This window comes from Engraulis encrasicolus, chromosome 20 (genome assembly GCF_034702125.1).
Source record: "Engraulis encrasicolus isolate BLACKSEA-1 chromosome 20, IST_EnEncr_1.0, whole genome shotgun sequence".
Taxonomy (NCBI): domain Eukaryota; kingdom Metazoa; phylum Chordata; class Actinopteri; order Clupeiformes; family Engraulidae; genus Engraulis; species Engraulis encrasicolus.
In genome coordinates, this window is record NC_085876.1 from 27,143,552 (window position 1) to 27,157,029 (window position 13,478).

Here is a 13,478-nt window from a genome sequence, read left to right on the forward strand (position 1 = left end):
TTGTGTTTGTGTTTCTATTTTCCCCTGTGGCAGACGGGAAACCAGCACATATACCAGCCGGTGGGCAAGCCAGGTAAGAGCTGAGAGCCACAACACAGCACTGCACTGCACTGCACAGCACAACACAGCATAGCGCAGCGCAGCGCAGCACAGCACAGCACAGCACAGCACAGCACAGCACAGCACAGCACAGCACAGCACAGCATAGAACTGCACTGCACTGCACTGCACTGCACTGCACAGCAAAGCATCCCTCCACAGAATAGCACAGCACAGCACAGCACAGCACAGCACAGCACTGCACTGCACAGCACTGCACAGCACTGCACAGCACAGCACAGCACAGCACAGCACAGCACAGCCTAGCCCAGCGTGCCTCCACAGATCAGCAAGCACAGCACAGCACAGCTCAACATGGCACAGCACAGCACAGCACAGCACAACATAGCACGGCACTGCACAACACAGCACAGCACAGCACAGCACAGCACAGCACAGCACAGCACAGCACAGCAAAACACAACACAATACAACACAACACAATACAACACAGCACTGCACAGCACAACACAACACAACACAACAAAGCACTGCACAGCACAACTCAACACAACACAACACAACACAACACAACACAACACAACACAGCACTGCACAGTTCGAAACAACACAGCACAACACAACACAGCACAGCACAGCACAGCACAGCACAACACAACACAACACAACACAACACAACACAACACAACACAACACAACACAACACAACACAACACGGCACTGCACAGCCCAGCATGCCTCCACAGCACCACACAGCATGCCTCCACAGTGGGTGGCGGAGGCCAATTTCTGCATAGTAATTGCTCTGACGCCCACCTCCTCTTCCCTACTAGACTACTCCTCTTTACCCCTCCCATTCACTTCTCCTTTCCTCCACTAGAACCCCCACCCCGTCTTCTTCTTTCACCTCCTCTTGCCTGCAGTCTTCTCCTGTGACCACGTTCCCTCTACCCCTCCTCTCCTCTTTTTTTTCTCCACTCTACCCCTCATCTCTTCTCTTCTCACCTTTCTCCTCCTCTGCCACTCACTTCTCTATTCCTCTCCTCTCCTCTCCTCTCCTCTCCTCTTATCTCATCTCCTCTTCTCTTCACTCCTCCCCTCTCCTGCTCTCAACTTGCCTATTCTATTCCTCTCCTCTCCCTATCTTTCTCCCCTCCTTTACTCACCTCCTCTTCTCCTCTTCTCCTTTTCTCTGCTCTCTCCTCTTCTACCCCACCCACCCCACCCTAGGCTCTCCTCCTTTCCTCTCCTCCCTCCTACTCCTTTACCTCTCCTCGCCTTCTCCACTTCTCTCCTCTTCTACACCACCCCGCCCTCTCCTCCTTTCCTCTCCTCCCCCCTACTCCTTTACCTCGCCTTGCCTTCTCCACTCCTCCTCTTCTGCCCTCAGCAAATTCTTCAGTAAACAGCAAACACCCTGGGGCCACAGGCCTCACAGGGGGTTTTACGCTGGATCAAGAACATGTTGCTAGCCTATAGTAGAAAGACATAGTTAAAGAAAGTTGCTCATTTGCCGGTTTAAAATCGTGTGTAGGAACCAGTGTAGACAAATGGGATTGGGATTGTTCTGATGTAACAAGTCAAGTCAGTCAAGTGAAGTCAGCTTTTATTGTCACTTTCTTCATATGCACAAGTCATACAAGGAAAATGAAATGACGTTTTCTCTCTATACCATGCCAGGACAGACATATACAAGACTGACATTTTACAGACTGACATAAAGTGCAAGACAGGACAGGTAACAGTGATGGACTACACACTCTATCCTGCAACAAAGCATCTCATCTTACATTGCTCTACCCTAGTTTACTGTAGCTATGTTACTCAAGGGTACTCAGACTTAGCTGAAATGTTTTAAGCTGGTGGATTGCATGCATACCAGCAGGCCAAAGCATCATCATTGTATCCATGAGCTGGAATTCATGGTATCTTACTTTTATCTGTAAAACCAGCCTTTAAACACAGACATACTGACACACACGTACACACACATACCCACACACACACACACACACACATGCATGCTTCTTTCTCCCTATTAACGCACCGTCCTGTTGTGTGATCTGTTGCTTTCTTCCAGAGCATGCGGCGCCACCTAAGAAGCCTCCCCGCCCTGGAGCTCCCGGCCTGGGCAGCCTGGCCAGCCTCAACCCCACTGACAGCTACAACGAAGGAGTCAAGGTAGTGTAGCCCACACACTTACCGCACAAATACACCGGCCGCAACATGAGCAAGGCGAGCGACGGAAGTGATTGATTTTGTATTGGATTCGCGCAACGAGAGCAACAGTTTGTAGTTAAACTCCTGGGAATATTATGCAAATTAGCTATGATGCTGTCCACCACAAGCCAATGACTGTATAGCGGTCAGTGGCCACAGCCAATGGGAATGTTGAAATTCTTGCATTCTGCTTTTATCGGACATACTCTAGTCGCTTCAATCACTTGTATCACTCTTGCTGCACAGAAGCGATTCTCTGACGCTTGCATCTCGTCGTGGCCGGTGTATTCTCCCGGTTACACTCTTACAGTCCTGCACACATTAACAAGCCTCCATCCCACAGACCGCACCGTACAGCAAAGAAGCCAGGGTGTGTGGCTGAAGCCAGCACACACTTAAACCTCCCTGTGACCGAGGGTGGGAACATACTGTCACAGGCATAAAGTCCCATGTCTGTGGCTGTACTGGTATTGTATGAGGGATTGCAATAATTCAACTGCGACCCACTGGTTGACGTTGAAATATTAAGTGCCAGATAGATTTTGGACGTGAAACAATTTCTGTATGTCAAGTTTACCACTTCCTTGTGAGAAGTTGATAAAGGTTCATTTTCAAGCCTGTGGTGTGAGTCAGTGAAGGTTCACCAGTCGTGTCACGTCACGTGTTCACCTGTGTGACTTCTGTTTGTGTCCAGTAGACTGAAAAGGTAACACCTCTCTTTACACAATGCTTATAAGTAGAGGGGTAAATGTGTCAATCCTACTGACATCGATCGAATTCAATAGTGTCGTATCGTGGGGCATTCTTAAGTATCGAAAATAGTTGAATCGCTGCGTTAAGAAATCGATATCAAATCGTATCGTCATGGAGGCTGTGATTTACACCCCTACTTATAACATTGCCCCTGGAAAGTTAGGAGCAGCAGACATATTAAATGGTAGTGATGAGCAGTATTGCCATTTTTGCAGCTGTATTCATTTCACGCAGATCTGACCTCGTGCTGAACCCAACACGCTCTGCATCTCGCCACACACACAAACCGCACCTTCTTCTGCACTGCTTTTATTTGCATCTCATTCTGATTCTCAGTCCCCACTCTTTTTTAAATTCTATTATTTGTTTGATTTTTTTTCGGATGCGTCTCTCGCCTTGTTTGCCCACCCACTCCCACGCACCCCTCCCCCGGTCCGAGGCGAGATTTACTGTAATTCAACCAGATGAGATGTAGATAGGGGGAACTGCTGGGAACAGAGGGGGTGTTGTGCTTATGTACTGTGTGTGTGTGTGTGTGTGTGTGTGTGTGTGTGTGTGTGTGTGTGTGTGTGTGTGTGTGTGTGTGTGTGTGTGTGTGTGTGTGTGTGTGTGTGTGTGTGTGTGTGTGTGTGTGTGTGTGTGTGTGCGTGTGTGTGTCTGTGTGTGTCTGTGTGTGTCTGTGTGGGTACAAGGGGAGGGGGTTAGGGGTGGTTAGAAAAGATGAAATTGAAATCTTAAGTAGCATGCGAAGCCAGCGAGCCAAACCCAAGCTCATGCGGCCCCAGTGTTAGTATTTCCCCCATCCCGTCCACTCCGCTCCCCTGCCCTCTCCTCCCCTCTCTTCTCTTCTCCTCTCCTCTCCACTGGTGCGCCCACTAGGCCGGATAGAGTTGCCTCTGAGTCAGCGGAACCGGCGCAGGCAAGAGCCCTTACCGCCCAGTCACCCGGCCCTGCCAAACCACACAGACACCCCCCACCACCCCTCAACTCCTCCACCCGGCCCCACCACCCCTCAACTCCTCAACCTACCGGGCCCCGGCCCTGCAACCCCCAACCCAGCCACCAGGCCCTGCCAAACCTCACAACACAAGCAACAGAAGCCCCGACCCTGATGCTTCCAACACACACATACTGGTAGTACACACAGAGACACAGGGATACTCTCTCTCCCGCTCTCTGTCTCTGTCTCTGTCTCTGTCTCTCTCTCTCTCTCTCTCTCTCTCTCTCTCTCTCTCTCTCTCTCTCTCTCTCTCTCTGTCTTTGTGACACACACACACACACACACACACACACACACACACACACACACACACACACACACACACACACACACACACACACACACACACACACACACACACACAAAACTGTCCATATTTGCACACATCGATGGGTGTGTTTGCATGTCTTTGTGTTTTTCAAGTGAATACGCATGGAAAGTCCTTCTTAAATATAGAAATAATTGCATTCTTGCCAGGCTTACGGTATGTTATACAGTATTCGCACAAGATCTACACGTACCACTAATTGTTAGTTTCACAGCAAACAATAACAAATAAGGGTCAGTGTGGATGTGACCAACGTTTCTTATTTTTGGCCCAACAGTGGACAGAGGTCAAAGATAGATTGCAAACTCTTTTTCCGTTTTGTTTTTATTTTATTTTTTTCCTGTCCTGACACAACCAAACTCTGACTCCACCATACACACACAAGCATGCTCGTACTCTCTCGGACACACACACACATACACACACACACACACACAGCAGGTCACAGTCTACCATTGCCTTCGCATCATTTGTCTCTGTCAAATCCTTTCCTCTGTCAAACGTGTATTCTTACAAAAACAAAAAACAAACAAACAAAACAAAAAAAAACATTTAAGGGGTCCTGGCTGGATAGACAATACTAAGAATGGGCCCCCGAACGAAAAAAGAGGGCCTAATATCATGTGGAGATGGGCCCGTTTCTTCAAGTCAAGGGCCCATGTGGGCCCCCCGCCTCGTATGGGCCCACCTGCCTCGCGGGGGCTGCGGGGGTATACTTTACTTCCCTGCCTGGTCCACTGTACTGTTCACATGAGATGTGTGCTGTTAATTCTGCTTTTGCTGCTGGCTTGGCTCCATCCCTCCACTATGTTACACAGAGGAAAGACCCTGGGAGAGGCTCCTTGGCTTGGCAACATTATACAGTACATGGACATTCTCTCTCTCTCTCTCTCTCTCTCTCTCTCTCTCTCTCTCTCTCTCTCTCTCTCTCTCTCGTACTCTCTCTCTAGCTCTTTCTTTCTCTCTCTCTCTCTCTCTCTCTCTCTCTCTCTCTCTCTCTCTCTCTCTCTCTCTCTCGCACTCTGTCAAGGACAGCGTGTGGGTTGTAGAGATGAGAAATGGGCACAGCAAACACACACACAAGAGTAACTTACTTTCCCTCTTTCATCAAAGTCCCATTACAAAATAGGCCAGGGCAAACTGTGCAGTTGCAGTACTTGGATGTCCTTTCTTTGCATGTTGCCGCTAGGATATATTGGGCATTTCTCAAAACCTAGTGCAGTGCACTTCCAAGTGTATCAGCCTAATTAGTCACGCCCAGTGATTGGATACTCTTTGGTGAACTCTAGGGAATATCCAATCACTGGATGTGACTTATTAGGCTGATACACTTGGAAGTGCACTGCACTAGGTTTTGAGAAATACCCATTGTATGTACATTACAGGGAAACCGAACACCACATGCAGTCAGACATTGACTTGGGTTTCGAACAGCCCGGCTGGCCACAATAACCTAAACAATAATTGTAATAAAATAACAGAGGCCAGGATGATGGGCAAAACTCATTAGACAGTTTCTTTTTTTTCATGGTGTTTGAATAAAGCATGTATCTATGTATATGTGATGTTTTGTTTTCTTCTCCCTTGGCTTGTTATGCATTGCTAATCCCATCTCTCTCTCTCTCTTCTTTTGTTCTCCTGCACTACTCTCCCCCATCCTCCCCTCCCCTCACGCGTGCCTTTTGTCCCCTTCCTATCTTCTTTTTTTTCGGGTTTGCCCCTCTGTTGTTGTACGTAGCCTTGGAGGGTAAGCACTCTGTGTTTGTGTCAATGCCACGCCGGGCCACTAGAGGGCTAGTAGTATCACACCACTCACAGGGTATTTCTCAAAACCTAGTGAGCACACTTCCAGGTGTATCAGACTAATTAGCCACACCATGGAAGCGCGCGCACTAGGTTTTGAGAAACGCCCACACACTCCTCTCAGACTCTATCGACACTCACTCACATGCAATGGATGGCGGAACAATTGCACACAGGGCCCCAGGGCAAAACACAAATAGGCCCCCTCCCATACAGCATGCCAAGGTCATAATGGGGGCCCCCACCATCAATACAGATGGGTCCTCCTGGGCCCAGGGGCAAATGCCCTGCTTGTCCAACCTATAGCTCCGGCCCTGTGTACATGTTGAGGTGCAGTAGTTTGTTACCACTAAATTTGCCATCCACTGTCATGTGTGTATGTGTGTGCGAGAGGGCATGATCCATTAGTCATCTGTTATAGGCTTACTAACTGCAATAGAGAGATGTAGACATATAGTTACGTCTGAGCACATAACCGTAGATAGTTTGTGTCGTATATTGTCGTGTGTCTATTTATGTCATGTTTGTTGGTGTTACTGTCTGTCTACGTCTTCGTAGTTCACTTACCGCTGTCTTGGTTTTGCCATCACCATAGCATGGCTTGGTCTCAGAGGACGGGACAGGACACAAAAGGGCATGCATCTTGCAGCTTGTTTTTGCAGCCAGTGTGGCTTGGGAAAGCATTCCTGTAGTCCTCCTCTCTGAGGCCAAGCCATAATGGAACACTACCACTAAATATGTTCTTCTCCTCCTACCACCACATCATGGAGTCACTTGATGTCTATTGTATGCAATGCTGCCACCAGGTGGTGAACTTGGTGAAGTTGCACCATGCAGCGGTTTACCAAATGCAAATGAAGTGGAATTTCCCTACTCAGGGGACACAGATAATGTAGAACAAACATGCAAACAGACATAAGATAAAGGCTACTTCAACAACCTGTGACCCCAGTGGCCCTCTACAATGAGACAACATTAAACCTTTTTATTAAATTAAAGTGGACTCCCTAGTCCAAATGCAAACGGAATTAATGTACAGTAATTTCCGGCCTATAAGACAGACCTGAATAGAATCCGCACCCACTCAAAGTGATTCAACCTACACTGGATATCTGTGCCGATTCTCATTCATCTTAACACCTTTTGATGTATAGGCATAACATAATAAATCCTAGACAGACATGAGACATACAGTAGATAGTTCACATGGACAACTTCTGGATGACAACACTGTACAGTAAGACCCAAAGAGATTATTCGTAAGCAACTGGATGTTTTTCTTTAAAGGTACACTGTGCAAGATTTTTAGTTATTTATTTCCAGAATTCATGCTACCCATTCACTAATGTTACCTTTTTCATGAATATTTACCACCACCATCAAATTCTAAGTATTCATTATGACTGGGAAAATTGTACTTTTCATACATTAAAAGGGGGGTCTTCTCCATGGTCCGCCATCTTGAATTTCCAGAAATAGCCATTTTTAGCTGCAACAATGACTGTACTTGGGCCATACTAGAAAATATTAGTTTATTACTTAGTAAACTTTCATGAAAATATCAAATATGGCAATAGGCTAGCCAGATTCAATGAGCAGCATAGTTGCAGTACCATTTCCTGCACAGTGTACCTTTAAGCTTGGAAGACATTTTGTTCCTCCTTACCCAATGAACTTCAACAGTTGTCTTGTTGATGTAACAGGGAACACTACAGTAGTGTAGTGTACAGTAGTACGTACAGAGTATGTAGTAGTAATGTTCCCTGATACATCAGCAAGATAACTGATGTGGCTCTCCAGATGAGGAACTTTTCAATAGGCTCGTTCATGACGAAGCCGTAAGAATTTTCTAACCACAATGCATCAAACTGGCAAAGTGCGCATGCCCACTGCCTAGCAAAAATCTTACTGCGTTGTCACGACCGAGCCCAATCTCCAAGTCCAGTTGCTGAGAAAAACAACTGAAGTCTTTGAAAACCTGAATGAATAAGAGTCTTCGAATGCAGACAACTGTGTGACCGTCTCCTCTCCTTTTTTCCCCCCCAAACATTTCTTTATTAAGTATTTTTTATATACAACACAACATCACAAACCCACACCCACCCCAAACCCAAGGCACACACACAAAAACAAAATAAACATAATAATAAAAAGAAAGAAAGAAAAAAAACCCACAATAACCATCATCATTATATCCCAACAATTACCTAGAGTACAACAAAACAAATTCCCACCGTCTCCTCTCCTTTTTCCTGTGTCGCCTGTGCAGATCCAGCCCCAGGAGATTAGCCCGCCCCCCACGGCCAACCTGGACCGCTCCAACGACAAGGTGTACGAGAACGTCACAGGGCTGGTGAAGGCCGTTATCGAGATGTCCAGCAAGATCCAGCCAGCTCCACCGGAGGAGTACGTGCCCATGGTGAAGGTAAGGCAGCTGGGAGACAATAAAATGTACATCAAATGTATTGAATAAAATATTTTATTTTATATTGTACATTTGTTGAGATAGGCCACCGCTCATCTGTTTAGAAGGTGCAGGATTCAGTTGAAATTTCTATATAAAAAGGAGACAATCTGCACACTTCAGGTCTTTTTTTTGTGCAAAGAAGCTTTACTTGACTTGCAAGCTTTCGGTCCTTAGACCTTCATCAGGCAGAGTCTTATTTTACATTTAAAGTAAGATAAAATAAGCAGCTTTACTTGACTTGCAAGCTTTCGGTCCTTAGACCTTCATCAGGCAGAGTCTTATTTTACATTTAAAATGTTATGTTTTAACTCGGTTGTGGCTCTAATGGCTAAGGCACTGTACTGCTACGCCGGGGGACCTGGGTTCGATTCCGGCCCAAGGTCATTTCCCCATCCTCTCTGTCCCACTCCTTTCCTGCCTCCAGCTCATAGTACTGTCCATAAAAGGCATAAATGCCTGTTAAAATTGTAATATAATTTAAAAAAAGAAAGTCTAAGATTGTATGCAGTTTCTCAATCAGAATATTATTTAGTTATTAGAAAAATCCCCTTCACATTACATTTGACAGTTGTAGGTGTAGGGAGAAGTGACTATATTTTAGTTTGCAGTCACTTTATTGTAATTTGTGTAATGTGTGTAAATTCACAAATACAAAGAGCCCCATGTGGATTCTATGCAACTGCATGTTTTTGAAGTATCCAACTCTGACTATATAATTATTAAGCCTTGTGGTACAGTATATACTACTAAGTGAATATACTAACAGTTTGTAACTGTGTCCTGTATCACAGGAAGTGGGCCTGGCTCTGAGGACTTTACTGGCAACAGTGGACGAGACGATCCCCATACTACCCTCCAGCACACACAGAGAGGTAAGCCCAGTTGACGCTGCTACACCCTGCTCTGTTCCCCACACACTCTGGGCAAAGACCACTCTTATCAGTGTGAAACATTTTAGTATTGATATTTGTTGTATTTGTTGATATTGATATTTTCATATTCTGCAATCAGGGGCCTATGCTACAAAGCTGGTTCAAGGCAAGTTAAGGTTAAGTTAAGAGGTAAATCATCTGATACAAGTGCTTGTCTGAAGAAAATGAGGACTCCAGGCTCCTCTATTTGATGATTTACCTCTTAACTTGACCTTAACTTACCCTGAACCAGCTTTGTAGTATAGGCCCATGGTCTTTTGAAGACTGTTGAAAGGATATTGGTTCTGTTGCCTTATGTGGTTAAAGTATTAAGAATTGTATGATTGAGCACCAAATTTCAAAGTGCTGTGTTTTATTAATTATGGAATTTATGTGGAAAATAGGGTTGAGAAGGATATTATGCTAGTAAGTTTGGGTTTTGCAATGGGTGATGGTGATTAGTTTTTTCAATCCACATACCGTGCAAACACGATGAAAATATGGAAGCAGATTAAAAAAAAGATGTGTGTTTTTAAAAGTATTTCCATACATATGATCAAGTTCTAAGAGCAGATGGTGTTTTCCCTTCACCCATATCCAGATCGAGATGGCCCAGAAGCTGTTGAACTCTGACCTGGGCGAGCTGATCAACAAGATGCGCTTGGCACAGCAGTACGTGCTGACCAGCCTGCAGCAGGACTACAAGAAGCAGATGCTGACGGCCGCGCACGCCCTGGCCGTGGACGCCAAGAACCTCCTGGACGTCATCGACCAGGCGCGCCTCAAGATGCTGGCCCAGGCCCGCGGGCCGCACTAGCCCTGCCCTGCCTAGCCCAGCCACGCCCAATGGCTCTCCATCCCCTTACAGATGCAGCCGCGATAGCCCTGCCCAGCCACGCCCAATGGCTCTCCATCCCCTTACAGATGCAGCCGCAATAGGATAGCCTTGCTCTGCCTGGCCCGGTGACTACACATACAGTATGCTATGGACAACGGTGTGGTTCAACAGATTTGAAGCATTTTCAACTGTCTTATTTGCAAGCGGTAAGACTGGATGTCCTGGTTGAATCACCAATCCAAAACACCCACTTGAGGTCAAGTCCCACCTTGATATGGAGTGAGTGATTTTGATTGGCCATTTCAACCAGGAAATTCCATGTTCGGATTACAAATTGTCAGTTAAAAATACTTCATATCAGTTCAACAGAACTGAATGGAATATTGATGTCCATTCTAATACCCAGTCATTGGCCCTGCCTACGACTGCGCCATGCGCTCCTCAACCATAGGGGAAGGGATGGGGTGGACCGAATCGACCCAGCCCAGAGCACTAGAGACTAGAGTCGCCCCTGGAATGGAGAGACGGATCCATGAATGGATGAATGGATGGGTCAGGTGACTTGGGGACTGCGTAACTGTGGGCTCTTAAAAAAAAATGTGTTTAGGCCTTGCAGTGCCAAGGACAATGCCCATTCTCATTCCACACGCTTTTTCTTTTGTTTTGGTTTTTTTCTTGAACACTTGGACACACTTCTCTTTGCTGCTGCTTCTGTCTTCCAAAGTATGGAGATTGACCACAGCAAAAAAAAAGAAAAAAGAAAGAAAAGTACTCTTTGTTTTTACTCTTGTTCTGCCTCGTCTATGTTTTGTGATGTTTTGTATTTTTCTCCCTTTTTTTCCGTTTGTATCCTGAGGTGATATCTTATTTTGTTTGGGCTGGAAGTCCCTTCCTCCCATCACTTGCATAGTAAATAAATACCACAAGAAGCTGGAAGAACAGGGGCCTATACTACAAAGCTGGTTCAGGATAAGTTAAGGTTAAGTTAAGAGGTAAATCATCTAATAGAAGAGCCTGGAGTCCTCATTTTCTTCAGAAAAGCTCTTGTATTAGATGATTTACCTCTTAACTTAACCTTAACTTATCCTGAATTAGCTTTGTAGTAGGCCCCAGAACAGCGCAAACTGGAACCCATGAAGGAACTACACGTCGTCCGTCTCTTTTCCTCTCACATTGCTGTCGAGTTTTTGGACGACCCCAGAATTCGACATTTTGTAATGTATCCACACACTTGTTTTTTTTATGTCCAACTATCTCAGCATATATGCTAGCCCCTGCATTCTGGATTTTTACAAGTATGTTACTTCAGAGGCTGTATGATTTCAACGCTGTATCTTGCCCCTTGTCATATTATGTAGGCTAAAAGGGGACACCTCAAAAACTGTGTGGAAATAGTTCCGTTACAACACACACCACCCTTTAAGTTAATGAGAGTATACGAATAAATATATTTTAAGCAGCCTGAAGTTCTGTGTTGTAAGGTTATGTCTATCATAGACAGACATAATGTCATGAGGACACCTGGAGGGCACCAGCTGTGTTCCACGGCTGGCGTGAAGAGCTTCGCTGCTTTAAGGCACGTTATGGCCGAATCCAAGAGCACAGCACCGCTAAGACACAAAGATTAAGTTTGAAGCCCAATAAATGAATTATACTGTTCTACTAGATATATTTAAGTCCTGTTTCGTATTCAATAAACCCTTTTATGATGATCTTCCAGCCACCGACAGAGGGTAGAGCCCACACTTGGGTTTGATTCACGTGTTCGCTTGTACAGTACAATCTTATTGAGATCACTAGACATTTTGGGTATAAATTATTCTCAGGAAGAATTGACTGTACAGTTCCTTTAACTAATAAAAATGTGGTATCATTACACTTGTATTCTGAACATATGCCGCCTCTTTTCTTTCGAGATTGCACTGTGAACCAACTTGTCAGTTTAGTCATCTTACTCAGGGATGTGAATCTCAACCTTCCAGGCCAGATTTGGTCCACGGACCATTTTATTTGGCCTGCAAGATCATTTCAAATGTTTTACATTTGGCCCATATACACCATTAATACATAGCACAATTGTTCTGGTGAGTCAGAGGGATGAGTCTCAGTCAGGCCAATGAAACGGCTCAGACACATTTACATATGCAGGCACATTTAAAATGATGGGGAATCTGTAAAATGCGAATACGAGTGTCGAGTGAATGCGCATTTTAGTCCCTTTTTTAAATGTCGAGTTTGGCCTGCAACTTTGTTCCAGATGTTGATCGTTAACCTCTGTGAAGGAGTTTGACATCCCTGATCTAACTCCTTTATTACCATTACAATTAGCGGATTAATTTGAGCAGATTCCTGCACCCATTTCCACTTTGATCTACACATCTTCCTTTATTATGACCATCTAGCCCAGTGTTTCCCAACCAGGGGTACGTGTACCACTAGGGGTACGCAAGCACACTGCAGGGGGTACTTGGAAAATGTTTATTATAACAAATTAATGGAGAAGTCATATGACCGAGAAAGCGATATAGAACATAAATTAGGGGGTACTCGTGGCGCAACTAAGATGCTTAGGGGGTACGTAAGACAGAAAAGGTTGGGAAACACTGATCTAGCCTACTCAGCTTAACCAGACTCGCACCACCTTCTCAAGCAGATAAGTCTACTATGTACTGTGCTGTTAGGACATTAAACTTTTAACTGTCCGTTCACGCCATCTTTGTCTCGGTATCAGTGATGCACTTCAATTATCTACCATTTAGTTTAATTGGCCTGCACTTACAGTTCAGCAATTGCTTTGCCAAATAATTGTTGCCTGATGAGTGGAAATGAACATTTCTGAACTACAAAACCTAGCACTTGTATTTCTCTCAGCAGGCCTCAATGCAATTTACCAACTTTAAGGCGCACCATGTAAAATAGTGGCGCAGGGTGGCCAGAGTAGGATGGGTATTGCAACTATGCAGCTTATTTAAAACTGCTGTTCATTACCAAATTTGAGCTTTTCATTTATTTTCTGAATAAACCAATATTAACTAGTATGACCAAAGCACAGCAAGTTTCGCCGCTAAAAATGTCCATTTCTGGAAATGACTCCCCAT

General features: G+C 45.2%; 1 protein-coding gene across 8 annotated transcripts in view; it reads left to right on the forward strand.

Moving 5' to 3' along the window:
- Positions 1-11,366, forward strand: part of ptk2aa (protein tyrosine kinase 2aa) — a 222,384-nt gene extending 211,018 nt beyond the window's left edge. For all 8 annotated transcript variants that reach the window (XM_063185699.1, XM_063185698.1, XM_063185694.1 and 5 more), the window contains 5 exons: positions 34-73; positions 2,141-2,241; positions 8,434-8,589; positions 9,423-9,503; positions 10,144-11,366. In XM_063185699.1, coding sequence (XP_063041769.1) covers positions 34-73; positions 2,141-2,241; positions 8,434-8,589; positions 9,423-9,503; positions 10,144-10,359 — 594 coding nt within the window. In that variant the 3' untranslated portion in view covers positions 10,360-11,366. The remainder of the gene's footprint in view (positions 1-33; positions 74-2,140; positions 2,242-8,433; positions 8,590-9,422; positions 9,504-10,143) is intronic.
- Positions 11,367-13,478: the final 2,112 nt, after the last annotated feature.